The sequence below is a fragment of the Cyprinodon tularosa genome, unplaced genomic scaffold, assembly GCF_016077235.1.
Source record: "Cyprinodon tularosa strain WSP-4 unplaced genomic scaffold, ASM1607723v1 ctg426, whole genome shotgun sequence".
NCBI classification, from domain to species: Eukaryota; Metazoa; Chordata; class Actinopteri; order Cyprinodontiformes; family Cyprinodontidae; genus Cyprinodon; species Cyprinodon tularosa.
Window position 1 is genome coordinate 392023 of NW_024039148.1, and position 23587 is coordinate 415609.

The 23587-nt window shown below is 38.4% G+C and overlaps 2 protein-coding genes across 2 annotated transcripts in view; one reads left to right on the plus strand and one right to left on the minus strand.

The window, feature by feature from the left end:
* glt1d1 (glycosyltransferase 1 domain containing 1) overlaps positions 1–12943 on the plus strand; it is a 46283-nt gene extending 33340 nt beyond the window's left edge. Inside the window, exons 10-12 of the mRNA XM_038299361.1 lie at positions 2352–2472; positions 8241–8339; positions 12474–12943. Coding sequence (XP_038155289.1) covers positions 2352–2472; positions 8241–8339; positions 12474–12626 — 373 coding nt within the window. The 3' untranslated portion in view covers positions 12627–12943. The remainder of the gene's footprint in view (positions 1–2351; positions 2473–8240; positions 8340–12473) is intronic.
* Positions 12944–14961: 2018 nt separating this feature from the next.
* The window catches only part of LOC119792626 (transmembrane protein 132C), a 60643-nt gene continuing 52017 nt past the window's right edge, over positions 14962–23587 (minus strand). Inside the window, exons 6-9 of the mRNA XM_038299356.1 lie at positions 17478–17683; positions 17019–17283; positions 16685–16876; positions 14962–16582 (exon numbers count right to left, since the gene is read on the minus strand). Coding sequence (XP_038155284.1) covers positions 15266–16582; positions 16685–16876; positions 17019–17283; positions 17478–17683 — 1980 coding nt within the window. The 3' untranslated portion in view covers positions 14962–15265. The remainder of the gene's footprint in view (positions 16583–16684; positions 16877–17018; positions 17284–17477; positions 17684–23587) is intronic.

A 23587-nucleotide genomic window follows, 5' to 3' on the forward strand; every position in this document is an offset into this window, starting at 1 on the left:
TTATATCACCATGCAAAGCAGCTCACCAAAACGTCACAACGACGTAGAAAAAATAACGGGTATATTTATTATCTAAAGTCTACATGAAATCTATGCCCTACACAGACTAATGAAATACTATCTGTAAAATTATCTATGTAAACAAACCTCATCACTTGAGAAGGTAGGTGATTCCGACGTCGTGGAAGACATTTTGTCCCGTAACGCTCGCCGTACTGTTGGGGGGGAGAAGCGGTGGGGGGGAGACGTTCATGTTGCTGCAGTCTGCAGTCTGACCGCTAGATGTCGCTGAAAATTACACACTGTACCTTTAAAAATTTCTGCACCAAAGTGTTATGAACTGAGGAGATGAAAACCTCTTTCACAAAACATTTCTATCACAACGCCTGAAAAGATGAGCCACCTCTGAGCTGCATCTGGAGCCTTGAGGTGGAGGTAGCAGGAGGGATTCATAAATCAGTTCAGGACGGCAGAAGCAGGTGACTTTAGTTCTATGCATAAAATCTATGTTGGAATTCTCAGCATACCAATCTTTTTTATAACAATGTCTAACTAAGTTAGTGCAGCAGTCCTGTTTTTAGCTGAACTATATATCTGTATATCTGTCACTTTTTAAGTAGGAAATGATTCCTGCAGGCATCTGTTCTTTGAACTTTAAAAACAGTTGCCCCAATGCAAGTCAGCCAAAAGGGGGCCGAATTTAGTCCCACTTCTGCTGTTTGGAAATCTACAGTATAAGACATGACTGACTGGGTTAAATACGGGTAAAGCCCATTTATTTTTTGAAGGCTATTTCTCATATAGCAAGATAACCAACCAGAACATGCTAGAATAAACAAAATAAAGTCGATGTGGAGCATGAAACAGAAGGTTTTTGACCCCAAACTGCAGCCTGTGGGGACGTTCGTCACCTCCTGAAGGGATCACAGTTCAAGAATGGTTTTAATATGGTTTGCAACTAATGCAGATAAACATAAACAAATATACTAGTGTACAATTCTTCCTTACTGAAAGGATGCAGCAAAATGAAAACCCTCTTTAAATTGAAAATGCCAGTGGACTTTTTTTTTTTTTTTACTTCTGGTTATGCATGTTTTTTTGTTTGTTTTTTTAGTTTTATTTTGTTGCAAATAAGACAACAGACATGCAGTCACTTTTAAAACAGACTCGGACATTTTTTTCTTTTGATTTTTATTAAAGGCAAAAAAAAGCATATTTGTGCCACTTCGTAACAACAGACAGAATGAATCTAAAATAAATTTGATCACTTGCAGTGTTGTTCTTTTTAATTAATCAAAAGCTGCAGATATTTGATTTTAAATCTACATTTAATTGATATGGCTGAAGTGAGTCTATTTGATCCCCAATTATGATCGTCTCAGTCGTTACACCACAGAAATCTTTTTTATAGATTTAGTGGCCAGATGGGGCCACTAAAGATCTTGGGGTGGCACAATGAAACTAAAAGCCATAATTTCAGGGTTTGAATCTATTGTGGTGAACTTGCCTGTAGAAATCATAAAGACTCAAGAAAACAGCTACTCATATCTACAATTTACACTGGCCAGTGGGGGGGGGGCAGGGCTTGGCACAGGGTGGCCACGGCCATCCCCTGGTGGCACCTGCATTGCCGTCTGAAGGGGGCCTGAGGGCCTGGGTGTGCCGTTATTTTTTTACGGAAATCAGACTTCTTTGTTGTTGTTCTTTTGTATAATTAGTTAATTGTTGAACATGTAAAAGAAAGAAAAAAAATTGCAGGGTTAAATGAAATAAAATCCAAACTTTTGGTTGACAGTTTTGGCTCCCATGGCAAAAAGTCAAGATGCTCCTGCCACACAGCTTTTGCATTTTAGCTGATGAAAAGAAGAATTTCTACTTGGATATTACTAACTTTGATATGTTCTAAGTGCATTTGTTCCAAAGCTTCTTAAACATCCGGTTATATACCTGAAAATAAATGCTGATCACTTGTTTCATAATCATCCTTGATTATGAACCAAAATGTTTGTATTTTAGAGCAAAATGAAACTAACTGTCCAGACTTCTCTAATTCTTTTAGAGGGAATGCACATTCAGTGTTCTATGAACCACTTCTTCTTTTCCTTTTTTTACTCCCACTCTCAAGTCTTGACTGAGTTTGCAGTTCTTTTGCCAAAGGCTTTTACCAAAGCAGAAAACCTCTGCAGCAAGAGGCTGTCCTGTCTCGTTAAGACTTTACCTGAACTCACAGTGCGTGTCACGCTCAGCACCGCCATGTGTCCTGGCCTGAACTTGTCGTCGCTGTTCAGCATCATTCACGCCTATGCTGGCCTAAGGTCACACAGAACTCAGCTTTGCTGCTGTCTCTGCAGGGCTGCGGGGGTCTTCTTGGCACAGGAGAGGAGCCAACAAGAACTGCATGCCGCCATCAAAAGGTGCTTTGCCGTAGTCAACAGCTCTGTGTCAGAGGGCATGTCAGCGGCCATCTTGGAGGTAAGTTTTTGCAACGTTATAAGTTAACATCATAGCAATGGTAAGCATATCTGCGAAAAAAATTTTTTTATTTGAGGTGTATTTCTTTCAGTAGTGGCTGTTTTTTCTGCTTTACAACAATATTATCCGGCTAATTCAAGGGCTGTTACCCAAATTAATTGCCTGACTTCAAAATGTCTATTCCTGAGCGAGTCAGCTTCCAAATCCACTTAATCTTCTTTAAACACAGTCAATTAAGACAACCCACAGTGGGCTTAAACTCTTCCTAGCATGTTTGGGTGTTTCAACTCGCAGCCTGCCGGCGGCAATAAAAATCCCTAACTCTGTAAGTGAACCAGAACAAGAGCGGGCCTGACAGATTTCTGTTCGTGCCTCTGCTTTCTCCATAGCCTACTACTAAAAAATGAGCTGGAGTGTTTTTGTCCCAGACTTTGAATAATCTCAGTGAATTCAGATGTCACTGAGAGTCTTTGATTCAAATAGAGAAAATTTATATAGGTTCAAAATATAACCTCTTTTAATCAGATATTTTTTGATCATAAGGTTTTAACTCATGAAAAAAAGTATTTAATGCAGAAGAATAATATTTTACTTCCAGCAATACCTGCTTTAAAATAGGTTTGTGCAGGTGGGGATTTAGGAAATTTGGGGCCCTAAACAAAGACACGCAGGGGGGCCTCTGAATTAAGAAGACACACATAAAACAGACCCATTATACAGATACAGAAATTTTAATAGAATATACATTATTTGTTCTACATATTGTTCCTCTCTTCTTGTCCCTTTTCTTGTTTTCCTCTCTGTTTTATTTTTGTCCCCTTTTCTTTTCATATGTGCTCAGCTGAGTTTTCAAGCTGTCTCAAAATGAAGCAAAGATTTTTATAATCACTGAGCCTATTCTAACTTAGCCGAATCCTCCTTCCGGTGTTTTCAAAAAGGTGATGGCAAAAGTAAATAACACAGTCCTACTGTTCACTGTAGATAAGACATGATCTGCTTATCTTTTCTCCATTTTTCATTTCATTTCAAGATAGAGGAGAGCAGGAGGCGGGGTTACCAATCTACTTGCTCTGGAGAGCAGAGTTTGCTGCTTTTAGATGTTGTTGCCAATGTCTCCAGTAACGAAGAAAAGTTTCTGACCTGCGTGCATGTTGCAGTGAATGCTAATATTCCCCTGTCAGTGCCGCAGACAGGAGGCCTCTAATCGGTCAAATCTATATCCACTCTATGCGTATTTCCTGTTTGGTTCCTTACCGGCTTGTTTTGTTTGTACTGTATGACCGCCATTATGGCAAACGACTCATGAAGTTGCACCAGCTAGAAGAGAGAGGTGCACGAGAACGATGGGACCCTTTTTCCACCTGGATCCCCGCTCTCTTTCGCCCTCATGTCCTTCTGTTGTTACACAAACTTAGCCCCACTTCCACACCGCCTCAGCTGTATCTAGAACCACAGCTAGTTCCTGATTGTCGCTCTTTCGTTGTTGCGTCGAATAACATAGCAAAGACCACCCTTCAATATCAGGAATAAATCAGAAATATCTGCCACAAACTGCTGCGGGAGTATAACCAGCCCTTAAGTCCTGATGGTGCTTAATTAGTGCTTTTTTAGCCTGAAAGGAATTTTTGCACCTAGCCGATCAGCAGAAATGTGGTGATTCTTAATTCAGATCACGAATCCTTCCAAAGCTGGATTTGTAGACCGTTGATGTCAAAGTGCTGCACCGAAAGGCTGACCATTCCTGCTAAGACTGCGTCCTCCTTTGGCCATTTGGAAGGATGGGTCCGAATTATCCTTTGTTGCCCATCATTTCCCATAATTCATTGCAAGTTGCAGCAAAGATGAACAACAATGGCCAAAATTGTGAATATAAATATAAATGATATACTTTCTATGACCCAGCTAACCAGGTAGTCCCCCCTCCCTCTGTGAAGGGGCCTCATTCTGGGCTCACCGCGTTGAAGCTACCACTGGGTTTAACTTATTAGAGTTAAGAACATTACTCATTCAGATAATATTGAAAATTTCATGTCTGGATAATTTAATTCTTTTATTCCTTATTAGATAATTTTGGCTGAAATAAAGGTAAATCTTTAAAACAAGGTATTTTAATAAACTCTTCTTGAGTACATTTATAGATAAATAATTAGCTCATCTTCTGATGCCTCCAGCCACAGTTAAACTGCTGCAGTTCCTGAAGGATTAAATATAAAAAAAATAATCAGAGCAATTAGTCGGAATTCAGCCAAAAAAATCCATTTGTCCTTAATGTGGTGGATTAAAACATTTACTTAATGATCCTAAATCGGATTATTCTTGCCAAATATTTCTATACAAAGGTTGTTTTTTTTCCTCATTCCTTTTGGGCTTCTGTATTTTTCATCAAAACTTAGAATTCTCAAGGCATGTCTGGTTTAATTTTTGACATGTGTCCTATTAATAATGAAAAGTAAGCCCTGTCCATCTAAATAATTAATTCATAGGTTCATAGGTTTCTATCTTTATTGTCATGAGCCCCAGGTTGCTTTTATTTTACTGATGTAAAGACTTGTCATGAAAAATAATGACAGGAAATCTAAAGCTTCTGAGATTTGTTTGTCTTTTCTACAGTAAACGTACAGACAGAGATACAGATAAAATGATGGTTCCTATGGGTCATTAAAATCCTTCAAAACTTTTTCATTTGAACAAATAGGTTCAAGGTCTTTGTAATATTAAAAAAGGCTATAAAAAGACATACATCCTTAAAAGCACTTGAATTACTATTATAATTTTATTTAAGGTGGGAAATATAACAAAATTCTGTTGTCCACATGTCATTATTTTCTGTTTGTTTAGTTCTAGTGTTTCCTGTACGTTTCTACATAACTGTGCATAACAGGACATGCATCAGTGTGCGCAGTCCTCTCACTGGTGAAGGGATGAATTGCCAATTAGGTTAAATTACTCATCAAGGTGGCGTGTAATATCATAGCTGGAAAATGTCAGTCTCAGGATGCATTGCTCGCCATATGTCTCCATAAATTAACATTCAGATTTTTTCACTGGTTCTGTTCATAATTTTTAAGTGTACTAAATAAATAAGGTCTTGCCTTAGAGCAAAGTTAAATATCACCAACACTAAGAACTAAACAACTGAGTTCAGTAGTCTTCCCCATAATGATGTTGATATGTTTAGAATTAGTCTTACAGTGAAGCAAAACCTGTAGTCAGCCATTCATTCAATGCCATTGAAGTTTCACAATCCAATTGAAATGTATATTAGGACTTCAAAAATATTCTTAATGATTCTTTAAGTGGTACCAGGAGGTCAATGGTGCCAAATATATAGCCATAGTTTCTAGTCCACAGAAGTTACAGTGAGATGAGAGCAGGAATGGCTGCTGAAGGCAATAGTTACTCCTCCATCAAAGCTTGAACTCAAAGAACAACCTTCCTTTAGTAGACCAAGTACTTGTCACATCAAATATGTTTTTCTACTTTTTTACGGTTGATATTCATTTGATTTCTGAAGGTGCATCCGGACAGATTATGGTCTCCGTGGTGATTTCCACAAGCACTGCCTGGATTTCACCTGCATTTCAGAGGCAGTGTTCACACCCTATGATGTGCGATTACCCCGTTTTACAATGATGCGAGAAGTCTGTCATTTTAAAGGGGTCATAGAATGCAAAACCAAGTTTCCATTGTCATAGATGAATAACGATAGTTCAGTGGGTGAAATTGACGTACAGAGAAGTTCAAACCCCATCAACATCGCCTTTCTCTGCAAATCTCACAATGCTAAACTTCCACCATAAACGGGCGAATCCAAATGAAGCCCCAAGTTGACGTCAAACCGGGGATGATGGGCCGCTGACTGGACCGGACCGGGCATTCGAACCAAGCCGTGAGCTCCGGTGCTGGTCCAAACCCGGCCCGGTGACAGTAGGCTTCCCCCCGCAGGCAGGGCTATTATGCGTTTTTGCTCAGCAGCTTCGCTCATTGTAAACTAACCAATCAGCGCACAGCTCATCTAAATATTCATGAGAATACCATAAAAGGAAGAAAACATGTCATTTCATTCTGGGGCTTTTAACTAGCCTTCCATTAGACCTCATATAACAGCAGATATGCCCTTTTCAGCCCAACCAATGTTAGACAACCTATTCAGAGACCTTAAGGACCAGCACAAAATACCCTATAGAATCATTCTATGACCCCTTTAAACATAGATGCACTTCAACTATGAGAGACAAAAATGAAAAGATGAAAATTATGTTTATATATTTGTAAATTATGTTGAAAAATAATTATTTAGTCAATAAGAAAAAATCATCTCAAAACTTTGTAGCATAGCCACTGTTAGTGATGACAGAGGTCCAGGTTTGCTCAGACTATAGCAGGTATTTTATTTCATTCTTCCATGCAAATCCCCTCTAGAGCAGTGATATTTTGGGGTCTGTTACTTGGCAACAGACTGTCACCTCCATCCACAAATTTTTTATGGGGTTAAAATCTGGAGACTGGCTCAGCCACTCATTTACTCCTTCGTTACCTAGGCAATGTGATTGGGATCCCTGTCCTGCTGGAAGATCCAGCCAACTTTCATCATCAATGCTCTCATGGATGGTTGGAGGTTTTGGATGAAAATCTTAAAAAAATTCTTCGCTTAACACAGATCAATTGCAGTGCCCTCTATGTAGCATGATGTTCCCACTCCCATGCTAGGCACGGTGTTCCTCTTCCTCAGAACATGACAAATTGAGATTGTGTCAAAATGTTCTAGGTTGGTTTCACCAATCCTCTTCTGGATCTCCGTATGCTGTGGAACGCTTCAGAAGGACCTGGACGGGCTGTTCGGACATGTACTAACTTGAGCAGGCGGACACTTCTGGCACTGCAGGATTTGAGTCTCTCTGGTGGTAGTGTGCTACTAATGGGGGCCTTTGTTACTTTGCCTCCAGCTCGTCATTCATCAGGTCCCTCTGCACACTTCTTGGATTGTTGCTCACTGTTTTCATTTGACACAAAAGGATGAGATTTTTCTGTAGGACCCAAGTTAAAGGGATATTATGATTAATCTGGTATGTTTCCCATTTTCTTCCAATTGCTCCGCGGTTGATTTCGTCTCACCAACCTGCTTGCCTGTTGCAGATTCTTCCCAGCCTGGTGCAAGGCTATACTTTTCATCCTGGTGTTCTTAAACAACTATTTGGTCTTGTCCATGGTTAAAGTGGGATACTGACTGTTTGAGGCTGTGCATAGGTTCCCTTTATACAAGTAACGGGTTCCAACAGGTGCCATGGATACAGATAATGAGTGGAGGACAGACCTGCAACCTCTTTGAGAAGTTGCAGGTCTTTGAGGACCAGTTATCTTGCTTGTTTAGGATTGACCGAGTACTGATTTTCCACCAAAGTTTACAAATGCATTCATTAAAAATAAATTCATAAAAAATCCTATAATGTCATATTCTCGATTTTTTTTTTTTCCTTATTTTGTCCATCATTGTTGAATTGTACCTATGATGAAAATTACAGACTTTTCATCTTTTAAAGTAGGAGAACTTGCACAATCATGGGCTGAATGAATTTTATTTTCCCCTGCTGTATATAATATTCATTTTAGAGATACTTAATTTTGTTTTCTAATACACTGTGATCCATTAATACCAAAGTCAACTGTTCACTGTGTGTAAATGTGTCTCTTAAGTATGAAGGATTTCAACAGAAATAATTTAGTTTTAACTTTTACTGATTTGCTCTTGGTTTGTCTCTGCTTTGCAGGCCATGGATCTCAGAGTACCAGTGCTGGCGAGGGATATACCAGGAAATGCAGCCGTGGTGAAGCACGGAGTCACTGGGCTGCTGTTCTCTTCTCCTCAGGTATCTGCTCCCTGACCAGGTTACTGTTTCCTCTGTGGAAAAAAAAAAGATCAGCAGCACACATACTGTTTAGGAATATAAAGCAGCTACAGCCGCTGAATGCATCATCACTCGCCTAAAGAAATATTTATTGCTTTCTCTCTGTTCTGAAACAGTAATTCACAACAACCAAATATCCCTACGGCTCATTAATAACGTAATTGACTTAACTTTCAGTTCATTAGGTGGTTTTATGGTGAACACATTGATTCTTCTGAGCTCAGAATAAATCAAGAGAATAATTAGACACCGTATCGCCGTATATTGATTAATCACAAAATGTAGCGGCAAACTGGGAAGTGCTAAACAGAAATTTGTTATGAAACCATGCAGCGTGCTGCTTTAATTACGTTTGTTGCGTAGGGAGGATAACATATGCTAAGTGCAGTTGTCAGGGGGCTAAAGCACAGCGCTCTCAAGACGCCATCCTTTGACTCGATTTTGTCATGAATTAAGTCCTCTCTGCGTGTGTCTCCGCTGAACCGAAGCCAGAAAGGCCAGACAGATGGTTGCAACAACTTTGACCGCATAAACTATGACCTCAGCTGGAGCCAATGACCAGTAAATGGCCATCTGTCTGCCATCTTTTAATTCAAGAGCCTTTTTTTTTCTTGTTCTGATTAATTGTATTTCCAGCTTGTAATAACTTATATGTGTCAAAAATATCCCAGTACTTTAAAGCTTTTTAAACTGATAAAGTTTCAGTCAGATGTAAACTAATCATGAGCATTGTTTTTCTTTACATTTGTATTTGGACCTTTTAATTGTGCATTTCTATTATCTAGTTATTTACACCTGTGAGCTAATTATTTAACACACAACTTAATTGAATAAACACAAAATGAAATAAGCAAACATTTTCATGCTTGAATCTATTTATGAACAAAATATTTGGTTTAGGCCTCTTAGCAAATTGTATCCTAGTATTTTTTTGCCTGACTAAAAATCATCCTACACAAATTTTAATTGGATTGAAGTCTGGGCTTTCCAGGAGCTAAATGTTAGCCTGATTTCTCTTTATCTTTTAGAGTAGAGAGCCTTACTGTGTCTAGGTTTTAACTTGGGTTTTAACCAACTTATGATTTCATGCTAAAAAAAAAAGATAAAAAATACATATAGTATTAATCAGGAAGGGTCTAATAACCCTGTTTATCATCATCTATGACATGCTGAAGCTTGTTAGGCAAGTTTAACATGAGGTTTATTACAGCCTCTGTTCCAAGAACCTGTGACACAAAGTTTCTATTGCAGCTGCAGACATGCCACACTAAATACAAAAGATTTGCCACAATGACATCAAAGTGTACTTATAGGAGTAAAGGATGAGGCTTTCAAACCATAGAACGTTGTACCTGTAAACATTGATGATAGAGATGCACCGATCCGATCCTCAGATCGGATATCAGCTCTGATATAATCTTATTTGCTGAATCAGATATCTGTGATTTTATATCGAAGATCCAATCCAGATATAAGAGTTGAGTTGGATCGGTACCAGATATTGCTCAGCCCTGGTATTGGACTGGATTGGAAAAAAACTGGATCGATGCATCTCTAATTGGTAATGGCAGCATTATTCTGTGTGTTTGTTTATTTTTTATACCTTCTGTTGCTGTTTTAATGCACGAAGCGGCTTAAACAAAAGGGAAAAACAACCTATTTCACCTTAAAGCAGCAGCTATGTAGATGGTTCAGTGCTTGATGTTAACCATCGCCCGATAGCCCGGGGCAAGTAGTTTTTATTGTCGGGAGAGTACAAATTTCATTGCATTTGCCCGCCGGGCAAGTGCAATGATTGCAAAAAAAAAAAAAAATTATTTATCACTCAAAATTACTTTAAAATCACCGACATTCGCAAGCGTTGCCGGCGCCATCTTTGTTGTTTTGTACAGATTCTCGCGTGATTTGAAAAAGTTGCGTGATTTTCCACTAGATGGTGTGATTTTTCTCTCCTTGGGGAGAGAATTCTGCAGAGCAGCAGCTGGATGATGAATTTAATCTATACTTTAATACATGCTGGATTAAACAAGATCAGTCAGGGATTAGGAAAATAATAATAATAATAATTGTATGCGCACAGTGTAAATATTTCTATTAAAAAATGTTCATTAAATTTTTTTCTCTAGACATTGGAGTGGTGCATTTAAATGTTATAGAGCTAAACATGTTAAATTGGTGAGTAGTAGCAGTGTAAGTTTTTTACCTGTCAAGTTTTTTTTTAGATTTTTAACATTACAATTTATATTTTTCCCAAGCACACAACAGTTTAAAGCAGTGGTGGCTGGTGAAAAATATTTTTGGTGGGGCTGATATAGCCTAATGTATGTCTCCAACTAATCCAGAATAAGAATTCAAATAAACAATTGGACAATAAATACAATTTAACAGTAATTATTTAATTTACTATATAATAACAGTAACAGTGATGATTTTGGTCACAATAACCATGACATGAATTTTTCATATTCTACAACAGGGATGTTCTTCTGGCAAACGGGTAGATAAATAAGGATCTCACCGAATTTGGTGGAAGCTGCACCTCGCTCGTTACGTTCGCCATCGTCCCTCTAATTGTCTGCACCTGCGCATTGGGTGCAAAAGCCTGTTAAAGGGCAGTATTTTCAGAGCCCCAAGACTATACAATTCTGAGACGCTGATTGGCCATAAAATTAATAAATTGACCTAGCAATCGTACATGATTGGCAGATTCTCTGCACATGTGGGTCTGTCTGATCAGCGCCCCAAGACAGAGACGGTAGGAGTCTGTCTGTGGAAATCCACAAATGAATGACAGTAGATAGGGGAATGTAGTTTATATAATTTGTTTTGCTTATAGTTACACAGTCTAGAGAGTAAAACTGACATTTATGAGTTAATTTGTAAAAATATATTTTACGTTTCTCTCTTCTTATCAGGGAGGGCGGTGCCCCAGCGCCCCCTATGGGCCGGCCGCCAGTGGTTTAAAGCAAGTTTGAAAAGAATGTGCAGGAAGGATTGAAAAGCATGTTAACACGGTAACGTAGGCTTGAGTTCATTATCTGACGCATGCATATACACACCAGGAACCTGGAAACTTACTGAGTTACAAAAAAAACATTTAAAAAACAAACATGTTTCATTGATATATATACAAAAATGAATATTAGGAACTATATTTATCAAACATTATACTGGGCAAGTAAAAATTGTTTCTGGGCAAATGAAATGTGAAAGTCACTTGCCCTTTGGGCAAGTGGTAAAACGTCAATCCCTGTGGTTGAAAGATGGTTCTCAAGTCAAAAGTTTTGGTATAGATAAAGCTCCAACCTCATCTATTAAAAAAAAAAACTGTGGACTATAGTAAAAAGAAACACTCATACCATATATGACCTTCCATGTCCTACTCTTCTATTGGACATTTTACTCGTTGGCTGAACTGAGTGCCGCAGCTGGAGAGAAATCTGTCATTTTGCCAAAGAGAAGAGCAGCTTCCTGCCTGGAGCCTCTTCAGATATGATCACTTCACTCAATGTGAAGAGTTGAACAGAAAGTGTCTTAATCTCTGTGTGCCTGTTGGCTCTGCGCAGCGGTGTTGGCTGCCATGTTGCAATAGCACTTCAAGGCACTTTGACTTCATTTCCTGAAACGCTAGCCGCAGCCTGCTGGGCCAAGAAATGAGCGAGGAGGAATCTGAATGATTGTGTGGATGGAAAACACCTCAATCAAACATCAGTCAAGTTTTTATTATCTTCTCTTCTTCAACAAACGATTAGACAATATTGTTCAGCTGCAACATAAGTATCGTTTGTTGCCACATTTATTTTATAAACAAATTAGAGGTGACAGCCAAAAATAACATACAAAGGTCTGTTGGACATCAATGTTTTCATCTGAACCCACAAATATCTTTTACTTTTGGCAATATACAGAAACTTTTGAAGTATTTACTAATCAGCTCATGGGCTTCAATCATGAATTTTGTTCCCATGCCTGGGATTTTTTGATTTTTTTTTATCCTCATGCTTTAAAGTAATAAATCTCCAAGAAACTTCACTGGAAAGCTTTAATTGGTTCTTGGCAGTAAATGGGTGTGATCTGGGTTTTTATCCTCTCCAGGAATTTGTGCACCAGTCTCGGAGGCTGCTGTCAGATCACGAGCTGAGAGAGAGAGTCGTAAGGAATGGAAAACTCTACGTGGAGGAACATCACAGTGTGAAACAGGAGAGGGAGACGTATAAGAAACTGTTGGACATGCTGCACAAGGCCTAGTTTACAGCATTACTAGATACTTTCTCAGGAACTTCAGCTGCAATATATATATATATATATATTTGTACATTATCTGTACTCATTTAATATTTTAATTCTTCTATTCATTTAAATAAAGATATATTTTTAACCAAAGAACAGTGAACCAAAGACATTAATGTTTTTAAAGATGTCACGTAATATATTTGATGCCTGTGAAAAAACTGCCAGTAAACTGTCATGTATATAACTATAGATGTATTGTAAGTAGACTCTGTAAAACAAGTTTACATTAAGAAAACTATAAACATATGGTAAATAAAAGTAAAGAAAACTTTCCTGATTTTTTTTTTTCCTTTGTTCAGTGATGTGAAAATGATTGATAATTGAATAGTTTCTAATTCCAGTGAGACAAAAAGTTATGCTTACCAACTCATTCATTTTTAATGAAGTGCAGCAAATAGGTTTTCCGGATTCAGAAACACAGCAAAATCTCAATTAGTTTAAAGGGCAGAGGGGAAAATGAGATCCTTCCAGTTTACTGTACAAAGGTTGGATTTAGCAGCTGCCCGAGGCTGGGATGAGTAGAAAGAGGAAACACAACCAGATATGACATACAGTGGCTCCCAAAAGAGGACATAAACCTGCTGAAATGCTGTTTTTTTACGTAATGTTAAAGAAGACTTTTTAATTTGACTATATTCAAAATATTTAGAGGACAAATAAAGAAAAAAAAGGCTATTTGCAGGTCAGAAGATAAAAATAAAAAAAATTCTACATCATATATAAGGTATTTATGACAGATTGTGGTTATAAGTTATTGTATGGGACAACAGATACATTATAGAAAATATTTCTCCCAAGTTCATGAACAGAAAGGACCGATATTTTAAACGGAAGTTGAGGAGAAAGACATTGGTGGTACATTCTGATGAATTATTTTACTAAATGTTATCTCCTGTATTCTCCATGCATTATAGTGATTCACAACATTATTTATTTGAAAAGAAAACCTTCAGGTCCAGCTCAAACTTATGACATAAAGGCAGAAAAATGTTGTCTGCTCTAATGGAACCCAATGTAAACTTTTGGCTTATAATTTCTATTTTAATCCATTTAGTATAGCTGTTCTGCTGCCATCAACACCCTTGTTTATAGATGTTCGAGATTGGCCTGTTTTTCAGTGTAGTCTTCTTTCTCTTACTGTGACTAACTGGATGTGCTCTCTTCATCCTCTGACATGGGAGCTGGCTCGGAGCTCGTCTGCCTGGCTGTGTTTCCTGGACGGGGCCGCCTTTTACAGTTGATGTCTGTATCTCTGCTTCTGTCTCCTTGAACCCCAGTCGGCCTCAGCAGATGGCCGCTCACACTGAGCCTGGTTCTGCTGGAGGTTTCTTCTTGTTAAAAGGGAGTTTTTGCTCTCCACTGTCGCTACAAGCATGCTTAGTGTGAGGGATTGCCTTCGAGTCAATGAGTTGATGCAACCAACTGTTTTTCCTTAGATATAAAACTTTGAATCAATTTGACTGTATGGTCTGGTGAACTGTAAAGTGCTTTGAGATTACTTGTTGTGAATTGGCGCTATTTAAACTAAATTGAATTGATTCTGTCAATTTAGATGAATTTATAGGGTAGTTTTTTGATATACCAGTTAGTTTTGACCCAAAACATTCAGATTAATGCCCAATCTAAAGTTTAAGACTGTTTCTATATTTCAGCATCAATGTGAGGGCAAGCATAAGTCGAAATCAACAAACAATGCATTTATCTATGGAAAATGTAAGTTTGATATTAGCCTGAGAAGATTTCAAAACCAGATCTCCAGAAGCCACCTGAGGAGGTCTGAACTGATAAGATTTGAAAGGCCTCTTCAAGAGCAAATACTGCAAGTCAAAATGTGGGATGCTGGCAGACTTCTAACAAAAAAGAAAGAATGGTCGTGGCCAAAAATCATCCACTAAATGATTTAAGAAAGAAATAATATACATGTGGGTAATAAGGGAGCACATTTTGATATTTTACCTTCATAATAAACTGTTAGAACATGTGTGAAAGGTTTTCAGAATGGTTGATCATGGTGTTTATTTTTAACATCACATCAACCCGGCATTTTAAGTTTACACCTTTGAGAACCACTGTGCTCCCTAAGAAATGCTCTGAAAGACCATAGTGTTGATTAAAAATGAGGTTAGATAACATTTCAAATGCTTCTATTTTAGGTTTTAATTTAAAGTCATTTATGTTTCTCTACCATATTGAATGAAAGCCTTTTTTTAATTGATAAAAATGTTTGGCTAAGCTCCATATTATGGGTGTTACTTTACATGTTTGCATTTGGTTTTTTTTGTTTTTTTTCCCCATTTTATGAAATGTTTCAGTGTCTGTAGAGTTTTCCACAGATATCCTCATGCAGCAATAACATGTGGTTTTAAATACTGGGTATACAATAAAGCATCTGCTTAGTCATCTGTGGCATTATTACACAATATTCATTGTCTTATTTTAAGTATATACACTATACATTACATATACATGTAAAAGGCCTTAATGGAAAATGAAATGTCAAATAGGCCTTATACAAAATCCCATTTTCCTGACAAAGGCATTGAGGTGATCGAAGCCACGGCTGCTGTGCATGTGAAGTCTCATTATGTTCTGTGTTATAACTGGTCCCCAGGCTTTATGATGGGCACTTGAGGTTCCGCGCCAGTACACTCTTCCTTTCCCACCCAGTGAATGCCGTGGCCATTTTCCTTGGGTGAGAGATGTGGCGAATGTTGGCGTTCCAGTGTGGAGAACGTGGTGAACTGAACTCTCTTTCTCTTGCTGGTGGGCGAGTGGAGGGACTCACTTTGTATGGGTTTGGTCCTGTGGGAGCTGTCACAACGGAGAGGAGATTCTGCTGCAGAGGTTAGGCAACTTGGCCTTCTAGAAAGAGACCCAGTCTTGTCAGGCCCAATGTCAATCACAGTGGTTGCTGTATGGGAGTCTGGCTGGACTGGACTGCATGGCACTGTCATCACAAGCTCAGCGTCTGTGCCTAGCCAGACCCAGTCATGCCTGTGCCCTGTTGGCTCCTGGCCATGAGAGGGAGGCTTCTTATGCCTGAATTTAACAACATATGATACACAATTCACTAGAAAAACTAAAATGGCAAGACAAAAAACACCAAGCAATGCATACATGCCAATCTCCAAGTCTGTGAGAGGCCGGTTGGCCAAAGCTTCTTCACCACTTTCTACTTCTGGCATTTCGGGTCCTGGGCTCTCTACCTTTGTGGGGAAATTGTTGTAGTTCACCAGATTCCCAGGAGCTTTGACAGTGCTGGTAAGGCTAACACTGCTCATATCCTCCACTATCATATTTTCTGAGCTATACCCTTTGCTGCTGTCTCCAGGACTGCTCATTAGGCTGACATTTACTACGTTGGATGGGCTGACAACATTACCGGGCCTTCTCGTCCTACCCACTCCTCCTAGACTGCCACTGGTTATAATGGTTTTTTCTGTAGATTTGATGGTGGTTGGGACTTTCTGAATGGCACTCTCCTCTTTGTTGGAGTTGGGGATACTTGAAGTAAGAAACTGAGATGGTTTCTTTTCACTGTCTAATTCTTCCCCATCATTTCCATAGTCATTGTTGCTGTCCTTGCTTCCAACAGAGCTTCGGTCAGTGCTGCGGGTACTGCCACCAGGCCGCCGAGTGTTGGCCTGAAACTTGACCTTAAGGCTGCCATTGCCCACAGCCACTGTACTTTTGCGTTTCGACTTTTGGCAGGACTCACAGATGGACATTTCTACTCTAACTAAGACTCCTTCGCCCTCTCCCTCAGCCACTACTACAGGAGGTTTTCCCTGCACTGACACCACTCCTTGATCCAGGGATGTAACTGTCAGTCGGAAGTTTGATGGATCATAGATGTCAAGAGGTGTCTGATTGCCATCGCTGAATTGGACCCAGGAACTGACCAAAGCTTCCTAAAAAAAAAAAAAAAAAAAAAAAGTAAAAGATAGAACTTGTGATAACCTAAAAGCTTTTTTTTTTCCTGAGGAGCATTAAAATAAACTATAGAATAGTACCTGCTTGGGACTTTGTAGAACCTCTTGTGTGGCTGTTGTAGCCAAGATCGCCCTGCTACTTCCTGAACTACGTTGTAACGTCATGGAGAGTCCAGAAACCACTTGGACACCTAACTCTGTGATGCTCACTTTCTCATCCACAACTTTGACTGTTGTCTTTGCCAGGATAACATCAGACAGTGGAGAAAAAACCTATCACAATATAAGACAAAATAGAAAGAAAAGTCAGATTGCATCTTTATTTAAAAAAGGATTTACGAATTAAACATAAACCAGTTCCTACGACATGCTGCTTGGAAAATTTGTCACTGGCCCATAAAAAAACAGCTGATACCTGAATGTTTGTGGTCCCAAAGTCTTTTCCTGCTAGTACCCTTCCTTCCTGAAGTCTTACAATTCGAGGGTCCTCGACCTTCATGAAGTATCGAACCAACCTTGTAATATCCACCTGCCAATCAGACCCAAGGAAATACGCTGTAGGGTCCCGTGGGTCTTCCTGCTCTGCGACAAAATGGGTCAGAACCCGCACAAGTGCGTGCTGAAGCTGGAGCATGCAGCCTTTGCCCTTCCTTTCAGCCTCGTCACTGTTCCAACCAGATCTGAGGTAGAGACATGCAAACTCATGTTAGGATCCTGCCTATTACTTCCTGAAACTCCGGCTTAAATGATCTAACCCTGCTTCTTTGCTTGATTGGATTAAACTTTTATTGCTTGGCTCTTGATGTTGAAATCCTGTGTCTATGTAGAAACCAAACAAGTTTGTTTGGCTTAATGTTATACACAAATTTCTCACCTTTTCGAGGTCAAAATAGGAACTCTCCAGCTTTTGATTTGGCTCAGTTCTGAGTCTGACAACTCAATCTGCAGAGGGAGTCGAGGCATCCACACATTCAGTTCGAGCTGAGCACTCAGATAGCTGTAGGTGAAGTTTACTGTCATCTTCACCTTCCCTTTGGTCTCCTTGCCATTCACATAAACATAGTCACACCTGTCAGACACCTGGATGGAAAATGAGATAACGTAGGAAACGATTTATCAGAGCACGCATATCAATTTGATCACCCGTCTACCACCATGACTCTGTGCTAGTAGTAGTATGTTAACCACCTCTATCAAATCTGGAGCAAATTTGTTGTCCATGAAGGACTTGTTTGTCATCTATCCAATGACAAAAAATAATTAAATATTCCCATAAAAGTCACTGTTTATACAAACAGGCCGTTCCCACGACAACAAATGGGCTTGCAGCAGTTTTGCTCTGCATGCTACCACAGTAATGTCAGCTGGCTGTAATAAACTACTGCGATGATCACCAGTCTGCAGCTTTAGGAGGAGGTAGCATTGCAATTTTATGTTAATTCAAATATCTTGCAGTGTAGAGCTAATATCAGTCCTCTACCCGCTTAGTGCATCCATTGCATCTTAATCTCAAAGCAACCTTTGCAGCTTTTCTCAGTTGCTCACGGATCTTATGGACATTTTGAAACAGTTGTCAGGAGTCTTATTTCATCTTCTTTGCAGGCTCTTCTCTTCTTTCAATGAATCAGATGATTACTTCTCTTACTGATGCCAATGGTGGTAAATGGGATGCCTTCATTTGTATTCTGAAGACCCTTTATAGGAAGATTAATTTGCAAGTAAAATGTGAATAATGAAACTTTCTGCACTCCTCAATTTAGTTACAAAAATAATGTAAAATAATGTTATAAAGTTACAATAACACATAATAATGGTAACAACATTTTCATACATTTCTAACCTAAAAAAAATATTGGACGTGGTGAAAATGACCACATACTCACTGAGCTCCAAGATTTTTAATAAAATATGAATTTAAGTTAAATCTTTTGAAATTGTTCACAAAAATGATAAGCCAGGAGTAACAATGGTATTAATGTAAGCAGCAAAACCATAAGAGTTTCATACCATAAAGGGAAAAATAGTTCAATGTAGTAGAATAAAATAAAATATAACAACTTTTTTTATCAAAATGAACTTCTGACATTTGAATCGGTGGTTATGTATTTAAAGGCTGGTAAGATTAGAGATTTGGTCTTAGTGGAATATAGTTAGAATATCAAAGGGTATCTATTTTACATAAAGACACCTGCATAGATATTGCAAAAACAATCAAATGCAATTTGTTGCAAAGCTAGCACATGAACAAAATGTATTGCTACTATTTAGAGAAAATTAAAGTGCCTTTATGATAGACAGTTTTAAGCAAGCTTAGAGTTGTTTGCAAAAAAGCAAAAACAATTACTGATGTAGAATTTTAAAAAAAGATGTAAAAAAAAACTAGTCAATTAACCTGTCAGAATTCAATAAATACTTTATTCAATACTGCTGCACCTTTTGTAACACTTGTAGTTTAATTACATGAAGTGTTGGTGAACAATTTCATGGTCAGCACTGGTTAACCTTCATATACAAATTGGTACTTATGAAGAAGCTCTTCGTTTCAGAAAGGTTATTGATCTGTGATTTAGAGCTTAAATAAAAATATTCAAATAATTTAACTCATTTCATTTGTATAGCGCCAAAACACAACATGTCATCACAAGTCACTTTACAGAGACAAATGCATCAAATCATAGAGACGGATGGGTTAAACATTTTTCTAGGGAAACTCAGGTGTACGTTTGTTGTGAGTCATCAACTTTGATTCATTTGCTCCTCCTGAATGAGCCTGTAGCAACATTCACTTGCATTGTGTTGTTGACTCTACTAAACATGCATGTAGTGACAGTGCAGAGGAAAAACTACCTTTTAACAGGAAGTAAATAAAAATAAGAGTGGGAAATTTTACATCACAAGCTATTCCCTGGTCAAAGTTATCCCAAAAGTCCCACAAAAAAAAAGGAAATGTGTAAGATATACCACTTATAGGCTTCAACCTCGCTCTTTCATTATCAAGTAGCGTGGCAAGTCCTTCTTTACACTGCAAAAACAATCTATAATAGGTAATAAAAATTCTTAAATTTAGTGCATTTAGCCTTCATTTGAGCAGGTAAAGAAGACTATTTGCCAATGGAATGAGTATGTTTACTCTTGAAATAAGATAATTATATAATATGCACTTGAACTAATGATGATGCAGTTGTTTTCTCTTATTTTAAATGCCAATTGTCTTGATCCATTCAGGAAGTGTCTCACTTTTCTCCTCAAATCAAGAAAAAATTGACTTATTTTAAGGAAAAATTACTAATTGAGATTTCATTATTATGCAGTGTAAACTAAAGGTGTCAAAGACAAAACATACGATTGAAATGCAATACAGTATATATAAAGCGGGTCACATCCTATAAAGGTCATCGTATGGACTGTATTTACTTACAAGTGTTTCTGGAACAATATATTCTTAAAAAATTAGACCATTGAGCTTTTTAATAAAAATGGCTCCCCTGACCCTTATGTTTAAGAGGCTTTCTTGAAGCAAGTGCAACTTTTTCATTAGACTTTTATTATATTTCTCCTATTCTTCCTCTCTATATGATTTGTTAAATCAGCAGTAAACTACTCAATGTAAATGTAAATGTATAGAGGACAATCTTTTATTTCTGGGTGGATCATCTAAATAAGTGGTCCTCCTAATTGCCAATCATTCTGGTGATATGTTTACTTAAGGCTGACCTGTGTGCTCACCTCGTTAGCTATCTTTTTCTGCATATGCGCTCTTTCAGGCATATAACTGTGGTGAGCTACAGTTTCAGACAGTCATTGAAGCTCACCTTTCTCTTTTAAAATAGCAAAGGGTCGTATGAGAAGAAAAGAAAGGCCTCTGAAGAAGCAGATATATCCCAGAATGCTTCATCCAGAGAGCTCTCCGCGCAAAGCATTCTGGGATTTGCTGTCACAGTGGTCCACAGTCGCCATTAGCTGTAGCTACCTGACAGCGTAGACCCGCGGTTCTCAAAGTGTGTGGCGCGACCCACTGGTGGGGAATTGAGACGTGACAGGTGGGGCGCGCCAAGTTCCGGTGTGTGTGTGTGTGTGTGTGTGTGTGACTATAAATGTAGAACGTGTGAGAGCAAACTGTCCTTATAGCTGTATGTTGCCGCTTTTTAGACCAATCAAACCCACAAAGTAATCATTACTAGCCTACATGCAGTCTAATTAAAAGAACATTAGATATGAGAAACATTTCACCTGGAACTGAAGTGCCAAAATAATTATTGACGTGACGTCGGCATATTATTTGTAACGGAATAAACTTTCGCGCCCCAGTGTTGCCAACTCAGCGACTTTGTCGCTATATTTCAGACCCCTCCAGCGACTCTTTTTCAAAAAAGCGACTAGCGACAAATCTAGCGACTTTTGGAGACTCTTACGTGAAAGCACGTATCGTTCCTTTTCTTGTCCTCCAGCGGCAGGTGCTGCCGTGGGGCGCCTCCGTCCCAACCCCCGTTCTCCCCCGCTATCGCAGGAGTCCCTCTCAGCGCTGCAGTCAGAGCAGAGACACAGCATGTTTAACTTTAGCGTCCAGACTGCAAATAAAGCGCACATGCGCCGGGATTGACGGCGCAGGTTGATCATAAATAACTGAATTTGAAATATTTTATTAGTTTATTATGCAATGAAAAATAAAGTAAGTCTATTTTTTCCTATTCTGTCTGCAGCACCTGCTGATTTTAGGTCTGCTGAGGAGGACCAGTTTATTGAAATGACGTCTGACTCCACCCTGAAGCTCAGGTTTAATGCTCAGACTAATAGTGAATTCTGGTTAGGAGTGGAGAGGGAGTATCCACTCATCGGGCAGAGAGCTGTGTGCATTCTTCTTCCCTTTGCCACATCATATCTCTGTGAGATGGGCTTTTCAGCTGTTGCTTCAATGAAAACAAAATACAGATCTCAGCTGAACATTGAGCATGACTTGAGAGTGGCAGTATCAAGCCTGCAACCCCGTTTTGAGAAACTGTGCAATGCAAAACAGGCTCATTGCAGCCACTAATGCAGGGATAAATAGAACTGTCTTGCCAGATGGATTTCACTTCTTTTCTTTTATTAACAGATTGCAGAGTGGCACTTTAATTTTTTCTATCTTTGAGCTTGATACAAATTTTGACACAGCTGCATTTTTATTTTCTTTATTTTTTAGCTTGCTGTTATTTGATGTAGATAGTTTGTATTTAGATACTACTTGTTACTTCAGTAAAATTGGAACATTTTAAGATTGTTGCATATTTCATTAGCATTGTGTTGGGGCGATGGGGACAGGCGGGGCTTGAAAATTCCCCCTTGTCCAAAGTGGGGAATGACAGAAAAAGTTTGAGAACCACTGGCGTAGACTAATAAAGATGGCAAAGACACAGTGGAGGAGGAGTTACGTGACCAACGGGGAGCAAAAAAGCAGTGATCATCTGTCCAAATGATCAGCTAACTGATTTTGCTGAAAAAGTCCGCTATACAGTACAGTCCCCACTGTATTTGGACACAGTAAGCTTGTATGAGTTATAAGAACAGCACATTTTAAAAAGTGCGTGTATGAGGAGAAATGGGCTTGTGCATGCTCTTTCAAATGCATTTTGATCATGGCTCCACAACACCTTTAAGTTTAACAGCCTAAATGTTAAAAAAAAAGCTGTTCATCCAATACTGCATGTATATTAAATAAAATCACCTTTAAACTAAAAGAAGGTTAACTAACCTCACTTAGATGGAAGAGCAGTCAAAGAAAATATCTTCAGACATCTTCTGTACATTTTTTTTTGCTGAAACTAAAACTTTGGAATCAAACCGCAATACATGACTAACTTCTGATAAATTGTTCAGTGATGATACAAGTTGTATTTTTCTTTATCTTTTTATCTAAACAAGCCATAAAAACAGGGAAAAAATGAATAGTTTTGTGTTATAGTTTGTACAATCCTGCCCCACTATTACCTATCTGACTTTTTGTTTCAGTGATGTGGAAAGAAACGATGCAACAGCAAAATTATCCTCTGTTGACACTTTATTACACATTTGACTTTGGAAGCTGCACAGTTAGATCACCAGATGAGCCAGGCTGCCATGGGTCATTTTGAACGTTTCCCTGATAGAAAGAGCATCGAAATGTCATTCCCAGATGATCAGTGGATCCTTGAATATAAAAACGAGACATTGACGTTGCAGCAGAAGGAGTGAAAAGGGACTCTGCAGAACACAGTGAAACTGATCCTAATACAAATGTACAATTCACAATAGGAGTGCATCAGAAGCTCCTTTAAAGACATGACAGTACTTAAAATTTCACCAAAGATCTCTTCATTTTCTTATGTTCTACTCATTTTTCTGGCTTTGGCTCTGTTGGGGCTTAAGGAAAACATGAACAATCCACTATCCTTTTAGACAACTGAGATGTAAAAATATATCTTTTTGTAAATATGATCCAAACAGCAGATTTTAGGAAACACTGCTAAAGCTTTTAAAAAGCTTTAGTAAATAGAATTTAAATATGAAAAAAAGACATTTTTTGCTCAAATATGTTTTAAAGCTTTAGCATTTAGGACTCCTGGTTTGTTTCGTGCCCTTCCAATCATTTTTGACACAACTTGATTGTGAGTCCAAGAATATCCCTTTTTGTTTCTAGATTAAAAAAAGATATTTGTCTAAAATAGGATTTGACTTTCATCACTGAGTAAGGCTTTAAATACAGGCAGAAATGGTAACATCCGCTTTGCTTTACTGGCTCAACTGTGAGTGAATTTTTTTTTTTTTTTGTCCAACTAATACAAGTTCCATGAAATTTATCTGGACTAAATGCTGCAAAGAACATAAGTTCATAAAGCTTTTAAAAGGCCTCATTATTCCACTAAAAATGCATATGTTTATAATGTGTGTTCACCAGGAAAATGTCTTTATGCATTTTAAGTCTTTGCATCTCCCTGGCACTTAAAAAAAAAAAAATTCCCAGCCAATACG